At 42.7% G+C, this 18,752-nt stretch overlaps 1 protein-coding gene across 4 annotated transcripts in view; it reads left to right on the top strand.

Moving 5' to 3' along the window:
• Positions 1 to 18,752, top strand: part of LOC125722783 (ceramide transfer protein) — a 44,228-nt gene that overhangs the window by 23,387 nt on the left and 2,089 nt on the right. For 3 of the 4 annotated variants that reach the window (XM_048998997.1, XM_048998996.1, XM_048998992.1), the window contains 14 exons: positions 5,889 to 5,996; positions 6,853 to 6,991; positions 8,618 to 8,701; positions 9,088 to 9,245; positions 11,235 to 11,327; positions 11,514 to 11,600; positions 12,072 to 12,164; positions 12,488 to 12,565; positions 13,337 to 13,432; positions 14,138 to 14,270; positions 14,353 to 14,423; positions 14,897 to 15,025; positions 18,049 to 18,178; positions 18,278 to 18,414. In XM_048998997.1, coding sequence (XP_048854954.1) covers positions 5,889 to 5,996; positions 6,853 to 6,991; positions 8,618 to 8,701; positions 9,088 to 9,245; positions 11,235 to 11,327; positions 11,514 to 11,600; positions 12,072 to 12,164; positions 12,488 to 12,565; positions 13,337 to 13,432; positions 14,138 to 14,270; positions 14,353 to 14,423; positions 14,897 to 15,025; positions 18,049 to 18,178; positions 18,278 to 18,405 — 1,527 coding nt within the window. In that variant the 3' untranslated portion in view covers positions 18,406 to 18,414. The remainder of the gene's footprint in view (positions 1 to 5,888; positions 5,997 to 6,852; positions 6,992 to 8,617; positions 8,702 to 9,087; positions 9,246 to 11,234; positions 11,328 to 11,513; positions 11,601 to 12,071; positions 12,165 to 12,487; positions 12,566 to 13,336; positions 13,433 to 14,137; positions 14,271 to 14,352; positions 14,424 to 14,896; positions 15,026 to 18,048; positions 18,179 to 18,277; positions 18,415 to 18,752) is intronic. The other variant, XM_048998998.1, reaches the window with a different exon arrangement.

Here is an 18,752-nt window from a genome sequence, read left to right as displayed (position 1 = left end):
TAGAATGGAATGTCATGAGTTCCTGTAGATATATTATGTTGTGGGGACCAAATGTCCCCACAATGTGAGTATAAACAGTTATTTTGACATTGTGGGGGAACCTTTTTGGTCCATGCAAGGGGGAGCTCTGTTTTATAAAAAATCTGAGACTGTAATCAAAAAACAAAGAATGCTGAGAGTTTTGTCATGTGTTTTGTTTGGTTACTTATGCTTAAGGTTAGGGCTGGGTAGGGGTTAAGGTTGGCATGTGTGCGGTGCATGCGTATCATTTCTTGTATATCGGAATGCTTTATTAATCCCGGGGGAAATTTTGGTTTTATTGCAGTTGCTCCAGCCAAGAATAGAAATAAATGAGAACAGGCAATTAAGTTGGCATACAATAACAATTAAAATAAAAAAGATAAATAGTACATAAATACCTATGAACAAGATGTATGAAAGTGTGTGCAGTTGCTCAAGAAACAATAGTTGCCCAAAGTTTTCTGCTTTATATTAACATTAATAGCAGTGTAGGTATTACACAAGTCATTACTGCATAGTTATTTCACTGTGGTCATAGTGATCATTATATTGCACAGTTATTATAATAATAGAATAGGTGTTGAGGGAAATGCATGAGGGGCGGCATGGTGTGCAGTGGTTAGCACTGTTGCCTCACACCTCTGGGACCCGGGTTCGAGTCTCCGCCTGGGTCACATGTGTGTGGAGTTTGCATGTTCTCCCCATGTCGTCGTGGGGTTTCCTCTGGGTACTCCGGTTACCCCCCACAGTCCAAAAACATGCTGAGGCTAATTGGACTTGCTAAATTTCCCATAGTTGTGTATGTGTGAGTAGATGGTGTGTGAGTATGAACTGCGATGGGCTGGCCCCCCTTCCTGGGTTGTTCCCTACCTCGTGCCCATTGCTTCCGGGATAGGCTCTGGACCCCCCGCGACCCAGTAGGATAAGCGGTTTGGAAAATGGATGGATGGAAATGCATGAGTTATTTGTGTAATAAACCAGCCTATTGACCCTGATTGACAGACATTCAAAGGGAGGAGTTGTACAGTTTGATGGCCATAGGGAAAATGATTTCCAGTGCCTCTCTGTAGTGATGCATCACAGCATCTACTGAAGGATTTACTAAAGGAACTCCTATGCTTGTCCAGCATGTCAGGAAGTGGGTGGGAGACATTGTTCTGGGTGGCCTTCAGCCTGGGCAGCATCCTCCTCTCTGGCACTGTTGTCAGGGACTCCAGCTCCACCCCCACTGCGTCAGATGCACATATTGTGGTCTGCTAGTCAGATAGTTGATTATCCAGGACTGAAGGTGGGCATCAGCTTTCATTGCCATCAGCTTCTCCTCCAGAAGAGCAGGATGAATGGTGCTAAACACACTGAAGAAGTAAAAAAACATGACCCTTACAGTGCTCGTCCGCTTTCAAGGTGGGAGTAGATGCAGTTTGGCATGTAGATATATTTCTGTGAGGATGGTAGGGATCTACTACACGAGATCTACCATATTGCGGCAAATAATGTTAGCGATGTTTACATTTGGGTAATTGCAAACTATCAGTAATTATTTTGTATCTTTTGTGCTAATGTATGTTTTAGGGTACATGTTAGTGTTCATTAATTTACTAGTCATCTGGCATTTAACATTGTTTTATAGAATGTATGGCTGCTTGTAATGGATTCTATCATTAGCAGTTAGAAAGGAAAAGGGAAGCTTGCTCATTGTTGCCGGAGATCTCTGAGCATAGCGGGGGCGTCTGCTCCACCCCCGACACCCACCCTCACAGTGTGCACAGTTCAGTAGCGGCATTGACCCACAGGGAAACCACATGGCCCAGGCTGCAGACCGAGCCGATGAAATGGGTATCGAGAGAGTGGGAGGTAGAGAGAGCGAAGGAGAGAGGGAGGCAAAGACGGAGGAAGAGAGAGAGAGGGATGGGAACGGCATGATGACCCCCCCCCCCCCCCCCCCCCCAGAGAGCCGATTTCCAGCCCTGCCCCCTGCCCCGTAATCACCCTCGGTTTCAGTAACTCGGGCCGGCCGCTCAGATGGATCCCATTCAGCGATGCGAAGACGGCGTGGTCATCCTGCAGGGATTCCCTCACGTCAGTGGCTCCGGGGAGTGAGGCTGCTTGCGCTTGGCACTGAAGAGTGGGAGCTCGCGGGGGGAGCCCCGAGGGGCCGGGGGAGGTCGCGGGGGGCCGGGGGAGCTCGCGGGGGGCCGGGGGAGCTCGCGGGGGGCCGGGGGAGCACTCCGCTTTCCCTGCCGCTGGCTGCCACCGCTGCCTTTTTACTTTTTCGGTTTTTTTCCTCCCTGCTTTCCTCGACTGTGGTGGTGAGGGAAGTCCCCCCCTCCCCTCCTCATTACCACCCTCACTGCCCCCCCCCCCCACAGCGATAGCGGCGGCCATGCTTCTCTGAACAGCAGCGATGGTGCGCTCCGCCGGCCGAACGCGCCGCCACGCGCTTCTCTGCCTGAACTGCTGGAATGGCCGACGGGTGGGCTGAGAGTCCTGCATGGCTGCATGCGTGTGCGTCCTGCGCAGCTCCGTGGCAAACTCACTGCGGTCAGAGGACGAGGCCGGGCGGTGCAGTCCGACGCGATCCTGCCGTCTGCGTGGCTGTCTGTGCTCGTGTCGTCTCCATCTGCTGCATCTCGCTGTTTCTCTTTCATCTCCATCTTTCCTCTCGTCTGAAATCAAACTACATGTGTGATAGTTGCGATTCACTCACTCGGTGGTTTTGTTTGTTTGCTTTTTTTTCCTGAGCTAATCGTCAGTGTTTCAGCCTTGGGTCAGTTTTATCAGAATGTGATTAATGTTGAAAAGTCATGAATTTAAAAAGTTGTGCCAGGAGCCTTTAGGGCTAATGCTTCCCTGTGAACTCGTAAGGTAATTTTACATATTTTTATTGAAACTGCTTTTTGTTCTTGTGTATTTCAGTGCGCTTTTACATAGTGTGGACACTCCCTCACTTCTACTGATGTTGCATTTGTGGAATAGCTCCCAGATTCAGCAGAATTTAATGACTGGCAGTTGCATGAAGCTCGTTAGAGTTAACACAGGTCTAGGGTATGATCTGGATGTGCAGCTTGAGGAAAATTCCGTTTTTTCTATTATGTTGTGATGGAGAAGCTTTTCTGTTCCCATTAGGCTGTGATTTAATCGATGGGCCGGACCGCAGATCCACGTCTCTGCACTTCAGTTGGTTTGAAAATAGGAGTCCTTTCATCTGCATATATTCCTTTCATCTTGACTTACTTTTCATTGTTAATGCTGGTGAAGATCCGTAGTATTAAAATAATCCACTTTGAACATGGGGATGTGGCTAACCGCAGTGAAGTGTTAGATATTGTATACTTTTTGGTTATGCTCTTTGTGTGTGTTTTTCTTCAGCACTTTACAGTCTGTATAGCTGTCACAACGCAGCACAGGGACGTGAATTTGGAAACAATCCGCAAAAGCCTCTAAGCCAACTAGAAAAGCATTAGGTGATTTATAGTGAGGATGCTGGACTGCAAGGCCAAGCTGTTCAGCTTTGCATTCTGAGGTCTGTACTGTATTGACAATAGAATGCTACTACTCAACTACCTTTATCAGATTATAAAGCAAAAAAATGGTAGCCTTGCTTACATTTGGCTAATTGAAAGCCATATGTAGTCACAAACACAGAAGCGCTTTGCTCAGATGTGAATGGATGAAAAACCTGTTAGTTAAGTGCAAGTTAATGTTAATGCAAGGAAATGTTTGCTTAGGTTTTCTTACTTATAATTTGTTGGCATATACATTGATCGGTAAGTATGTTAAATTTGCCTTTGCAAATTGTGCATAATGGTATTTGTCAGCGTTTTTGATTTTGCTTTGATAAAATGAGTACTGTTATTATTTGACATTTATTACAAATGATAATACTGTTATGAGTAAGCTCGTAATGATTTTAAGTATTATAATTTATCTGTCGTTCAGTGATAGTAGTGTGACTGACTGACTAAGCTACCTTGCAACATCCTCCGCAATCTCTATAGTCAATAATTAAATTTACTGGTTTGTTAGCTGGACTGATGCTGCAGCTTTTTATTGCAGTTAATGAGATCACCTTTTAATAAATAAAAGAAATGTAACTTATCTAATCTGATTTGAATCCTGTGCTTTTATTATTATTATTATTTAAGATTTAGGTTTCAAACATTTATCACAGGTAATATTACCCTGCCTTTAAGCAGACTAGTATGTGAGTTGTGGAAGGAAACGTAGCATGCTATTAAAAGAAGTAAACAAGTTATGGAAGCAGGGCCTCTTTCACAGGCTACATTTTACAGTCTCTTGAACCAGACCATTAATCTGCCAAGAACAGCCATTAGCTCTTCTAGGAATCTTTAAGAATTTAAAGCATATGCCGTCATTTAAGGTATAGCATGAAACACATACATATTTGCTAATGAAGCACAGGAACTTTACATCAGTGAAAGCATATTGTTATATGTGCATTACTCAATGCTCACGATGGATGCTGACATCACTTAGCCTAATAGCATGATGGAGGTACTCAAACAAGTAATGTTAGCAAAGCAGCCACACAGTGGTCAGTTGTCACTCACTGCAGACCTGCTTATGTTATTATTGCCATCATAGCAGTTTAGAATACTACAGCTTCCTGGCCTTTTATCCCTGTGTATGATTTGTGTTAATGTTTTTCTTCACATAAGACTTATTTGATTATTATCTTGGGTTCCTGAGGCCAGTGTTAGCCAATGTTTTTGAAATCAGTGTTTTTGGTGTGTGTTCCAGTGCAATAGAGGAAGGCCACAATATGCATTTCTGTATGTTTAATTTGCCAAATGGTTTGCATCATCATATGCGTTCCAGAAGAAATCTTGAAAGCTGCACATATGGAGGAGAACATTGTAGAATAAGCATCATTATTTCTGTCTGCCTGCCTGGCTGCCTGTCTGTCTGCCGGGAACCTTTGTTCTAGAATAAAACACAGCAGAATACAATTGTGAAGGGTGTTATGTAAGTTTGTAAATGTCTGGCCACTGGGCATGGCCTTATCTTAGAGCGCGGAACTGGAAGGGATATGCTGTTACATAATCACCCTGAGCTGCTTTACACAGTGACACCCAGCATTAAGAATAGTTTTAGGCAGATATAAAATGGCTCCATTCTGCCCTATGCAGACTTGCTGAAAGTACTCGTTAACATATTCCAGGTTGCTTCCAGATACCTTCTTAGCTGTGTTTATTTCACACTTAACCTGCAGCATAACTCCTACGGACAAATAGTTAGTTTCTTGATGTAAATCCTCTGAATCAATTGGAAAAATAATCGGAGTTCTCTTACCGGCAGTAAGAAAGAGTCACATATAAAACCATTGTGTCAGTCAGAGCCTTTTACCCTAAGCTGAAATGTGACCTGAATTGCGTACATCCGACATGCTTAGAAAGTGAATTATAGTTATTGATAGTGCACCTGATGATAAATGTGTTACTACACTTGAAGCAAACAGTATAAGTAGTGAAATATAAATATATTCATATATGCCCAGCTGTCCTGAATGATTACATCATTATTTCAATAATTATTAATATACGTAAAATGCATGTCTTAAATTTGTATTTTTCCAAAAGGATTTCGTAGTTCTTGGGAATTTGGTTTATTTATATGTTCTTCGTTTCATAAGTTTACATCAGTTTAACTTTTTCCTGTTTCACTTAATCGGATGTGGATTAGGGGTAAAGTCTTCGTCGCTGTCAAACGCCAGGAGCCGGAATGACACGTGATTGGAGTTCGATACGTCTGAGGAGAAGCATTGAGGCCCAGGGATCTCGTGCGAGTGTTTGCTTTGTGGGTCTGTGTCTATGGTGGGCTTGACGCTGGGCTCCATTTGGTTGCAGGCGGAGTCTGGCTATGGCTCAGAGTGCAGCTTACGCCGCCACGGCTCCATGCTGTCCCTCACCTCGGCAACCAGCGGCTACTCCGCCACGTCGGCGTCGTCCTTCAAGGTAACGTAAGCGCTGGTATGCGGCGTGGCCGCGTGTCACATCCCTCCGCTGGTTTTACTCATCATTGCAATAAGCAGCGCCTGTTTAACTCCGGTGATGAATCACTGGGTGTAAGGCGATACCAGAATGATGGTGTTGGGGAAATAGAGGAGATTATGGCTGTTTGATAATTATGTCTTTGGGTTCAAAACCACTATAGTGATTCAGTACTTGGCTCATGCTATGGCTAATATTCTGCAGCTGTATAGAGCAGTTTAGGTGCAAATACAGTGTTTCCATGCACTGTGATATGATTCAGTTACATCATAAAAACATCGTAAAAAAGTGTCATAGCCTATCACAACAACAATAAGCATAATACTCAAAGGAGTTTAATGCAACTTATTTTTGTTAATTTGGCCCTGAAAATAAATGGTCCAAATTGTTTTAAAAAATATCATATTATTGTTATTATTGAGCTGATAGCCATTATTCATATATTTAATCTTCATAATTGTAAGTGTTAATGTCTAAATTCCTAAATTTCCATCGGGATTAATAAAGTATCTATCTAATCCATCTGTCTATTCATCCATCTGTCAGTCCGTCTGTCCTTCCGTCCATCTATACATCTGTCCATCTATCTATTCTATCTATCCTATCTATTCTATCTAATCTATCTATCTAATCAAGGTAAGTGGCAGTAAGGTAATCTTTGCCTTGATCAGTCCAAAGCCTCACGAATCACAGAGCTATTTATCACCAGCAGACACCCCGATGCATGGAAGCTGCATGTATGAACTGACCCTTCCTATTCCATGACTTTCATAATCGAGTTTTATCAGCCTAAGTGAAGACGGCTGCCTGTGTTTTACAGAAAGGGCACAGTTTACGTGAAAAGCTGGCGGAGATGGAGACCTTCCGGGATATTCTTTGCAGGCAGGTCGACACGCTGCAGAAATACTTCGACGCTTGTGCTGATGGAGTCTCCAAAGATGAATTCCAGCGTGATAAAGGTAATTCAAAGTAACAACACGGGTTACGGTTCAAATGAGGTACTACTTTTCATCATCAGTTGCTGAAACCTGGTTGTCAGGAGATGAGTCTTGATTTAATAAGCTTTAGCTTCTCGGCTTTCAGAGACGCCTGGTCCTGGTTCTTAAGGAACCTGATCGTGATGGAGTCTTTCAGGGGTGCTTTCAGTTCTGTGGCCTGTACTACGGAGCGAGGTTACTGGTTTATCGGGGTAACTTGTCAGATTTAAGGTACCACAGTTGGACTTTATATTCGTTCACATACATTTTGCCCTTTTAAGACTACCTTAAATCTGACAAGTTTTCCCTGTACAGGCCCCTGCTGTTTTTGCATTTCAGTACGGATATCCTTTAGCAGATGGATGGATATTAAACTGACAAATGTCCGGACCTGTCAAACCTTTCATCTGTATGCAGATTTGCTTTCGTACCAAATAGTGGTTCGGTGTTCCTTCTGAGCATGTTTATCCGAGGCTTGTGCACTCTCTTCACCTCTGCTTTATCACCAGTCATCTAAAATTGACTTTTTTTTTTTTATACTTCTCCACTCCTCTTTGTTACGCCTGTTTCTACACCCATACTCACATAGTTGTCATTCTGTCCTCCCACTAGATAACTGACTATTGATATTTATGAAGCTTATCAGAATGAAAACCGGCACACCCTGCGCACTTCAAGGAGGCATTTGAAGTTTCGCAGTACTGCTAATGAATATGGTGCAATTAGTGTTGCACTTTTTCGTTTGATTTTTTTTTATATAGTTGTTTTACTAGGCTCTTGCTTCTGCTTACACTTGTGACTGGACATTAATTGAAAGCTCAGTCTGGCTGAACTTATGCCCTAGTCAGCTCCTTAGCAGCTGTAGGCCTGATGTTTGCCACACACAGTTTATAATGGTTATCCAAAGATAATGATCAACTTAGTTCTATTGCCAATAATTATTACCTTTCCAAAAGTGGTTTCTCCAGTGCCCTAAAAAAAGAATTAGCAATAAGAACAGCATGTTTTTTATGAAGGTGCACATGCATTGCAGTGTGATCAGGGAAGGGTTAGGGTTAGGACTGCAGCAGTTAGATTAGTTAGTTTGCAGAGCCTTCATCCTCATAGATACTCGAAAGAGCCCTGCCTCAATTTGAGTAGTTCTGTAATTCTTTCCCCATGAATCCCGCTCTTGATTGCAGTTTTTTAACCTTTTTATAATTCGGTGTTTGATGATTCAGGTGATTTGCAAGAAAGAATGAAAAGGCAATGGTAGGGAATTGTTGTTTTGCTAATTTAAATACGTTTAACACACAAGCAGTTTTCAGCATTGCCTTAGGAAATGAGATATCACATGCCCCCTGAATAGCCTGACGTCATTACAATATACGTTTCTATTCTTGTTCTTAAATGTTAAAAACAGCGTCTCTCTAAAGCAAAGATGCAGAATGAACTATGGTTCCTTACCCATAGTAATGGAGAAGTGTGCATTTGTGTTCTTTTTCTGGGCTGAACTGCATATTTGCTTTACTTCAGTAAAATATCACGCTTCCATACCTGTGCCCGTGTTTTCTTGATGTGTGGCTCCTGCCGCAGCCCCACAGTATAAAACATCTGCTCTCTTTTTAGTCGTGGAAGATGACGAGGACGACTTCCCAAATACACGTGCTGATGGGCAGTTCCCACACAACAATAACGGCAGTAAGGAAAAGTGTAAGTAGGACATGGTAGAGTTGCTGGTGCTGAACCGCCTCTTTTTATTTACAGAAAGCTTTGTATTACTGCCACATACATCGTTTGTGTCATTCATTAGCTACATGGTCTCACCAACTTAACATCTTTGAAATGTGTCACTCCTCTGTCTTATTTCCTTCAGATTTTTTTTATATTCTGATGGCTTCAATGTGCAGTTTTGTTTACTTTTATATAAGAAACTGAACAAGCCAGCAGGTCATATCTGTAAGAGTGTGGTTCATAATGCAAATCTCACTCAGTTTAACCAGGTGTGTAGCAGATGCTACTCCCCCAGTGACAGGCAGTACAACTCATGCTCTCGCACGATAGTGAGTCCGGCTTGTCTTTTCACCCCATCCGTTCAGTGTTTCCATCCGTGAACCCCAAAGGAATCAACGGGATTGACTTTAAAGGCGAGGCAATCACCTTTAAGGCCACTACTGCGGGGATCTTGTCTACGCTCTCACACTGCATTGACCTGATGATGAAGCGGGAGGAGAGCTGGCAGAAGCGGCTGGACAAGGTACATCCTTGTGGATGGTGTTTGGTTCACCTCCATTGGCTGACATGCCGTGTCGATCATGGTGACTGACATACGCAGATTTGCCGAAGTAACATTCTGATGCTACTACAATTTTTAATTCTGTGTTACATCCATAAGACGGGGGAGGGGAATTGCCTTGAAATATAGCTAGTACTTCTATTCTTCTTTTGCAAGTTAGGTGTACATCAGACAAGTGACATTTGTCCCCAAAAAAACTAGAGCAGGATTTTAGGTTTGTGAGTTTGATTATTTCATGAAACCGAACGATCTTTGCTTGAGTGGCTTTTTTAATAACATAAATTGCATTGCATTGTGGGTGCGCGTGATTACGTTTGCACTTTGGGAAAATAACAAACTTGAAAACGTAATGTGGAGGTCTGATGAAGATATGTCAGTTCATTATTTAAGTCTCTATATATTGTTATGTAACAGAATTTTTTGATGCAGTCAATGCAAGTGGTGCACAACTGAGTTATATTTCTGACAGGGCAGTAACACCTCAAGCAGGTTTTCAGTGTGTTATTGCCATTACAGTGGACAGTCTTACATTTTTTGCACTTTATCGGATCTTAACATTGTTCTCGTGACATTGTTTGAGATAACGCTCCTAAAATCAGCTGGCAGTGTCTCACCTTTTATTCGGGATGTGTTCACTTGTGTGTTGCTTGTTAGTAGCCACATCCAAGATATAAAAACGTAAAAATATGCGTTGATTGCCTCCAGAACACCATCTGGTCACCAGCATGCATGCTACATTTTATAGCACTTGAAAGACAGCCTTTCACATTTTCTGTCTTCCTTCCCCTCTTCCTTCTCCTCCTCCTTCAGTTCTGTGCAGCATTATGATCTGTGATACATCTTGACAAATCCTGACTGAAAATGTGGATGTCTGTGACACCCAGATTAACGAAATGGAAAAGATCATGAAAATGGCATATGGCTATGAGTGCAACGTAATACCAACTTAGTGTTACATAATACTAATTTAGTTTGAAGAGTCCCACATTCACATGCAACTTTAGGAAATGTGCTGAACAGTTGTATGTAAATTAAAACAACCTTTAACCTTTTTTGTGACATAAGGGTTGAGTTGGCTTCTGCTGTGGCTTTTTCACCCTTACAGTTTAATGTTTTTAAAAAAATTTCCCCCCACAATCATCCTCACCAGACATTTGAAATGTCTTACACCACCTCGCAACCTGCTTGCTAAACCAGTTGTTCCACCCTCTGTGCAAACAAAACACATTAAAACCTTGACGCAAGAAACGTTACTGAATTACTTGAGAGATCGCAGGGAAGGCAACGCTGACGTAGGCCAGCTTGCTCTGGTCTCCCTCCTCAGTCCGCCTTTGTGGATCGAGAGTATGGCAGCAGTTTCACCTACTGGCAATTCATCAGGAAAACTCTCCTGGGCGCCTCCCTGGAAGACCAGGTTGTGGTGGGCAGTGGAGACGCTGAAATCTGACAACCAGACGTGGATTCCTCTCTGCACTAAGAGCCGCCTGTATGCAGTAGGTTTTAGGAAGGTATTACCCTGTCGAGGACAGGGCGAGTGGAAATATGAGAAGTACTTGTTCTGTGTTTTGAATTGTAATGTTTATTCAGTGTTTTGGAAAGAAAAATGATTACCCCATTTTTTACAATAGTGATAGGATTTTAAACTGTCTTAGACTTTAACAAGGGGTCTAATGTGTTTAAAATGTCTTGTTAATACAGCAATTTGGGTTTCTGGGTGTTTGACAAGGATTATGAAGGTCATACCCATGAGAGTCTGTCTTCCATGGTAAACTACACAGGGAAGTGTTTATCTGATGAAGCGGGCACCTAGGGTGCCCTTGCCGTTTTACAGGAAGGGGCGGCTGCCCGAGGACATCCTCGCGCTTGAATGGTTGGCTTCTCTCTTGCTAAACGGTCAGTTTTCTAGCTCAGGAGGAGGCTGAATTTGTCCCAAATGTTTTATCTCTGAAGGAAATTGAGAAAAGGAGGCGGGTGGAAGATGCTTATAAGGTCGCTGTGATTGAGCTGAAGAAGAAATGCCAGTATGGGGGTCCTGATTACGAGGTGTGTACGTCCGGAAAGAGAGACTGCTTTTTTATATGACCTGTTCACCTTTTACGCTTATTATTATTTTTACTTTTAACACGTCCATTTCTGAATTTAAATATTCAGTCTCCTCCGGTCTTTTCCTAAAATGTGTTTCTTTGATGTGTGGTAAAAGGGTAAACATTAACCGTAGTTGTTCCACAGGAGGGACCAAACAGCCTGATCAATGAAGATGAGTTTTTTGATGCTGTTGAAGCTGCCCTCGACAGGCAAGACAAAATCGAAGAACAGGTTATGCTGCATGTTTTATTTTACATGCTTTGTTTTGCGTTATTAAAGCCAAAATGAAATCTGCACATCTGGCTGAATGAACAATTAACACTGTCTAGTTCTTCATTAATACTGATGGAATAATTATATTGTTTAATAATGATGAGTAATGAGGAATGTATTTTTTCTTATTTGAGAAACAGTTTTTATGTCGCAGCATATTTATTTATTAAATTCTATTACTCAGTGCACCAGCCATGAGCAGAACCGGGGTTGAGCTGTTCTTTTAATGGAAATATCACAAAATGCCCATTTCAAAAACTTGACACATTGACAGAAGATGACCAGGGATGCATACATATAAAAATCAGGAAAATACTTTTTCAAAGCCAGTTTTAAGATTGTGTTCAGGATTTTTCTGCCAGAGTAATGTTCCAGAGCAGGATGTTCAAATTTTAAAGTAATTATAAATACGTCCGTTCGCTCACACAGTGCCAGTCTGAGAAGTCCAGGATACACCGGCCCACTGCAGTGCCTTCCGGGGATATCTATTCCTCCATTGGCAGCCACAGATTTGCTCAGAAGGTATGATCTGTTTTCTGTGTATATAGATATAGTTGTAGATATTGATGGATGGATATGTGTGTCTTTGGAATCTCTAGGTGTAATTAAACACTGATTAAATGCAGTTAGTAGACACCATGCAGGATACACCTGTAGACCTCGGTCCTGGATTTCTGACTCTGATTAATTAAGGGCGATTTAGTGCCCAGCCTTTTGCAGAGGTTACCTCTTAGAGATGCCCCCCACTTTCCAGTGGACTTTATGTTCCTTTCCTGCGGTGCCTCCCTGTTTCTCACTCCTTGCTCTGCTTTGTGTGTGTACTTCCTTCTGTTTCTGTCATATAGCCCTATACTCGCTCTCCCTCCATGTCTTCTGTTGAGCTAGTCAGTGCCTCTGATGATGTTCACAGATTCACCACGCAGGTACTGTATCCGGGGCATTCCGCTGTGCCTGCCGTGCCGCCCTCAGCCTGCCTGACTCCAGCCTGCGGATTTGGCCCTCCTCTACCTCGCATGCATTGTCTTTTGCATTCCTTTTTAATCCCTTTGTTAGAACACAAACCACTTCCACACCAGTTGAACTGCTTCAAAAACATGGCGATTTTATGGTGTCACACTTATTCTGACTCGCGTCCTACCCCAACCTCTACACTGATTTGTTCCAACTCTTCCAGTGCAGTGTGCTTTCCTGCTTGTTTGTCTATTTTATACATTTACTGAAAAGCTGATTAAAAGCATCTCCTTTGAAATACAGTTCCTTGGCTTTGAAGGCAATATTCAGTGGGTATGAAAATCAAGCCAAATAAAAGGTTAAATTCTAGTTTAAATGAATTTGAAGGGCAACAGTAGTGTAGAAAAGGGACCATCAGTCTAAAAAAAAAATCTAATAAACCAGTGTATCTGAATTGAATTATTTCAAAAATAGTGAATTTATATTCATTTAAAGTATCAATCTGAAAGGTTGTTTTGGTGTCCTAACATATTTCTTATAGGCATGTGATAATGTGAATGCTTTACCCGGTTAGATCCCCTTGCTTGGTGTGTGGTCAGATTTTTATTAATGGGAGAGTGCTTCTTCTAGATTCCCAGTCTAGAAAAATCTTTCCCCAGTGGCATGCAGAAGCACAAAAAGGCAAAAGCATTCATTATGTAGCCGTTTGAGCTTTTTAGTGTTTTCTCCTCTCGCGTTTGCAGGTGGAAGAGATGGTGCGGAATCACATGTCCTACTCCCTCCAGGATGTTGGTGGGGATGCTAACTGGCAGCTGGTAGTGGAGGAGGGGGAAATGAAGGTGAGATCAATCACTGTTGACCTCATGTACTTTCTCTTAATTACTTGTTGCTCAGAACTGGCTTAATATCACCAGAATCAACAGCAATAACTCCCCTCCCCTTTCATGAGTACCGCATGCTGAGGGACATAGTGGTAAACTCAGAAGTAACCACCTGTCTGTTAAGACCTGTACAAGGGTGTCTGCTCTGAAAATAAAGCCATGTTTGTCATTCAGAATAGTTTATCCAGAACATGGACACTGTAATAGAACACATAGAGAACAGTGCAGGAAGTCTGGTCTAGTTCAGTTCTAAAAGGATTAGGTCTTTCATTTTTTCAATATTTTGCTGTTATGCAGTGCAGTCAGGAACTATTTGTGTTTATTGTATCCGTCCATCCATATGTCCGTCCATCCGTCCATCCATCCATCCATCCATCCATCCATCCTAATCCTAGGAAACATGGGCCAAAGGAGGACTTTGGATAGGATGTCAGTCCAGGCCACAGCCACACACTCTCACACATATTTTGGGAAATTTAGAGACGACAGTTTACCAAGATGCATGTTCTTGGACTGTGGGAGGAAACCAGAGCACCTCTTGCAAATACATCTAAAACATACAAGATATGTTTTCTTACTTGCTTGCCGGTCATGTTTCCAAAGCAGGAAATGAAACACGAGTTAGATTCGAGGGAGTGTAACGCGAAACCCTGCTGCTTTCAGGTGTACAGACGTGAGGTGGAGGAGAATGGAATCGTCCTGGACCCCCTGAAAGCGACACATGCTGTGAAAGGAGTGACCGGCCATGAGGTCTGTCACTACTTCTGGAACACAGATGTCCGAAACGACTGGGAGAGTAAGTTCGCCTCACCCTCTGGCAACCTCCGTATGGGTAACCTGTGCGGCAGGAATGTGGCATAAGCATTCTCTTTTTTCAGCGACTGTAGAGAACTTCACTGTGGTGGAAACGTTGTCCGAAAATGCCGTTATTGTCTACCAAACTCACAAGGTAAGGTACCTTTAAAGCTGTGTTTTTGGATGACTTGTTAATCACAGATCAAAATGGCTTTCATCTTATCCAGTAAATGGTTGCAAAACAAGGAATTAAATGTTTGCTACAGGTAGATTGTTGTAACTGAATTGTGCTTGTCTGTAGGTGTGCATGTGTGACTGAATGGTATGTGAGTGTACCTTGCGATGGGATGGCACACTATCCTAGGTCGTTCCCAGCTTTGCATCCATGGCTTCCGGGATAGTCTTTTGAGTCCCTGCAACCCTGAATAGGATAATCGGTTACAGAAAATAGATGGATGGATAGATGGATGAATGAAAAAGGAGGGACACACATTCAGTAGGATAGGAATATATTCAGTAACATGTTTTTGCTTTTGTTATCAGCCCATTGATCTTTTTGCTTATTAGGTGGTTGATGTTTCAGTTTCAGTTTCAGTTCCCAGATAAATATTTTGGCCTCTTTTATAGCGTGTATGGCCGGCCTCCCAGAGAGACGTGCTTTACCTGTCCGCAATCCGGAAAATCGTGGCCACTAATGAGAACGACCCAGACACATGGCTAGTCTGCAACTTCTCTGTGGATCATGACAGCAGCCCGGTGAGTGATACCGTCAAAAAGTCCTTTTCTCACAAGATGGGCCCCAGTCATGCAAGCGTGACGTAGCGCTGCCTTACTGTGGTAAGGCTTAGGGATGGTGCACAGGGATGGTGCACAGGGATGCTTTTCCTCAAATCTTGCATCTACAGAACTACAGCACTTTGGTGTGGTATTGCTATACGCTGGCAGGTTCTCTTATTGAGCTGAATAGAATTTGCCATGCAAACGCTGCTGTTAGAGAAAACAAGAGACCTGCTGGATGCAGGTAGCCAGTAAATTTTAGTTAATATTCACATTACGATGTTCAGTATGTAGAAAGTTCCAAAACATGTCCGACATTTTTCTGTCTTAATCACAGTAATCCTCATGGAATTTATAATCCACTTTTGTGCTAAATAACACATCAGTAATTGTAATTTGTAAAGTATTATGGGGGCATTGTAAAACAAATTCTATTTTTTTTTTTATCTATCTAAATCTGCATATGTGACCTCCTCCTGAGCTGACCTCTCGGATTTGGGAATTAATCCTCAGTGTGGAGTTTGAATGTTTTACCTGTGAGGTACCTTGGAGTACTCTGGTTTCCTCCTGCAGTTGGCATCACTAAATTGCTTATAGCCTATGACCGTTTGCCTGTATGTGCCCTGCAATGGACTGGCATCCTACCAGGTGCCTCATGCTGCCTGGGTTAGACTCCAGGGCCACCTCCAGCCTGTAGCTGATAAGCAGTTGAATGATGGATATGCATGTAATATAGTGCGCGATTAAATCACAATAAAAAGTGCAGATATCAGGGCGAGTCGTATTAGGTTGAATGGCAACAGCATTTGATCATCAGAGATTTGAGTTTTCAAGGCAACATGAGTTCCACAGAGTCCAAAGTCTGCTGCTGAATTGCAGCTGCATCAGTCGGGTACATTGGTCAGATACATTGAACAGCTAAATAATTTCGTCTGTGAAGGGGACCAACCCTCAAATATGACGGTATATGGCAAACATGGACATACTGCATTGCAGAAAAGCAAATAATAATCAATAGGAGAAAAGTGAACAGCATAGGCATGCGCTAAACAGCATATCGGTGTAGCTTAGGATGGTGTTTTTCAGTGTTTCCCAACCCAGTCCTCGGGGAACCCAGACAGTCCACGTTTTTGCTTCCTCTCAGCACCTAACGCACGTGTACCAGGTATCCGATGTTCCTGATTGGCTGGGAGCTGGGAGGGAGCAAAAATGGACTGTTCGGGGTCCCCGAGGACTGGGTTGGGAAACTGGTGTATTTCAACATTTTTTGAGCCCGGCACATTTTTTACATTAAAAAAATACCACGGCACGTCACCAACCAAACATGTTACAAAATGACACTCTGTAGCCCAGTAATGAGGAAATACACTCAATTTATTTATACTCTGTGAAACTGTCAGAGTTTGCGGTTGCGGACGGGCAGGCTGGCGGGAAGGAGGCAGGGAAGGACGAGGCAGGGAGGCAGAATAAGGAGGAAAACTGGGGTTTTATTAAGGGGAAGACGGCTACAGGGAGAACGGGACATCGCAACGATACTAACATCAATGACAGACAAACGGCAGGGCAAGACGTGGACTGATATAGAGAAGACAGGGCGAAACAACAGGATACAGCTGGGCACAATTGGGGAAGCACACGTGGATGATGAGGGGGCGTGTCACACACGAGGATCGGACGAGCCGGGCGTGACCGAAACCTGAACCTGTTTGGATGAACACAAAGCTGATATCCTGGCAGGAATTGAAGACAGACACACACACGAAGCTCTTCCTCAACAGCTCTGTCTCAGTTTTTAGTTTTGACAGTATATGAGTTGGAAAATGGGAGTAATGTTGAAATAGCTTTGTTTGTTTAGAATACATCACTATTACAGCACAGACACTTGACAATGGCATATTATTTGCAAATAATAATTAATTTTCAAAAAGGTTTTCTAGACCAATTAAGTGAAATTGGATAATTTCCCATGGTGCACCTTACAACCGCTCACGGCACAGTGGCTGAGAATCACTGGCTTAAGATACCTCCAAACTCATTCAGCATCTCTGTAATACATTCCCAACAAAAACAATGCTGCAAGCTTCACAGATGTGAAATTTAAGGCAGGGCTGCCATTCAGCAAGCTACGTGTATCCAGTGCTGATTTACAGGGAACGCTGGTGTAAGGAGGACAAATCCTGAACCTGAAGCGATGGAAAAAGTTATAACGTTTGAGTCATTGCATTAGACCCGTATGACTGCATTCCCTGGAGGACTGAAGCTGTTTTGAAAGCAAAAAGTGGCACTTTGGTATCAATATATTGTTGGGTATTTCTGTTGTTTTTCCAGCCCACGCGTACAAACACACTGAGGTTTACCATTAGGAAATTCAGAAAATAGAACAATTGGCACTTATGAATACGGGCTGCTTATGCAACTGCATTTCTTGACACATCATGCTAGGATTAGCTGGTAACCAAAGCTGCTTACGGCATGGTCATAAAAACAACATAAATTTACAAACGAGAGGAGGCTATTTGACCCCTCAAGCTCGTTTTGGGGAGAACTTAACTAATAGCTGAGTTGTTAAAATCTTATTTAGCTCCTAATTTTAACTCAGGATTTTAGTACTACACAAACAGAGATACTATTCCATACTCTAACTACACGCTGTGTGCTTCCTCAAATTCAGTTTAAAATGTTCCGCTAATTTCCACCAATGGCCACGAGTTCTAGTATTTAAATTAATGTTAAAGTAGCCATTTGGCTGAACAGCATCCAGACCTGTTAGAATCTTCTATACCTGGATCATGTCCCCCCTTAGTCTCCTTTGCTGGAGGCGGAACAGATTCAGTTCAGCTAAGCTCTCCTCATCTTGACGAGGATGGTCAACATTGGTTATGATGGATGCTAATCTTATTACAAACACCTCAGCTTAGCAATTTCAATCTAGACTTTGACCTCCACAATGTGTATCCTGTCACACAGGTTGAATGTTTTCCTGTCTTTTTTTGTGCTTGTAGCCCACTAACAGGTGTGTCCGAGCCAAAATCAACGTTGCCATGATCTGTCAAACCCTTGTCAGCCCACCAGAGGGAGACAAAGAGATTTGTAGGGACAACATCCTCTGCAAAATTACCTATGTTGCAAATGGTAAGTCGTGCTTTGTTAGCAACGTAGTGGGTTATCTAGGGTAGTTTTGTAGTAAACAGGGGGGGTTGCTGATTAGACATACTGCTCTTATGTTCACAGTGAATCCTGGTGGTTGGGCCCCAGCCAGCGTCCTGCGGGCAGTGGCCAAACGGGAGTATCCAAAATTTCTCAAGCGCTTTACCACATACGTCCAGGAGAAGACGGCCAGCAAGTCAATCCTCTTCTGATTTGTCCAGGTACATGGATTTTCTAGTGAAAACAGGCTGCATGATCCATCACACATATATGTAACTAATCGCTTCTAGGTTTTCAAATTTATTTAATTATCAGGCCATTTTTACAGACAGGCACTGTTACTCACCCTTTAGGCTATATCCCCCAAACACACTTAGACTTTGTAATAAAACTTTGAATTGTGCAATTTCTGTCTTGGTGAACGCCAAGGAACTTTTTCATTGTAATTACACAAGCAGTGGTGTGTGTGTCCTGGATGGCAAGAATATTTTGGTTCAAGTGTGACCTCTAATGTTAAACTGAAACCTAGATGAAATAATCCAAATATTCAAGAGCTTTA

This window comes from Brienomyrus brachyistius, chromosome 2 (genome assembly GCF_023856365.1).
Source record: "Brienomyrus brachyistius isolate T26 chromosome 2, BBRACH_0.4, whole genome shotgun sequence".
In the NCBI taxonomy this organism is placed as follows: domain Eukaryota; kingdom Metazoa; phylum Chordata; class Actinopteri; order Osteoglossiformes; family Mormyridae; genus Brienomyrus; species Brienomyrus brachyistius.
The sequence above is the reverse complement of the archived record's forward strand: the minus strand, read 5'-3'. Positions and strand labels throughout refer to the sequence as shown.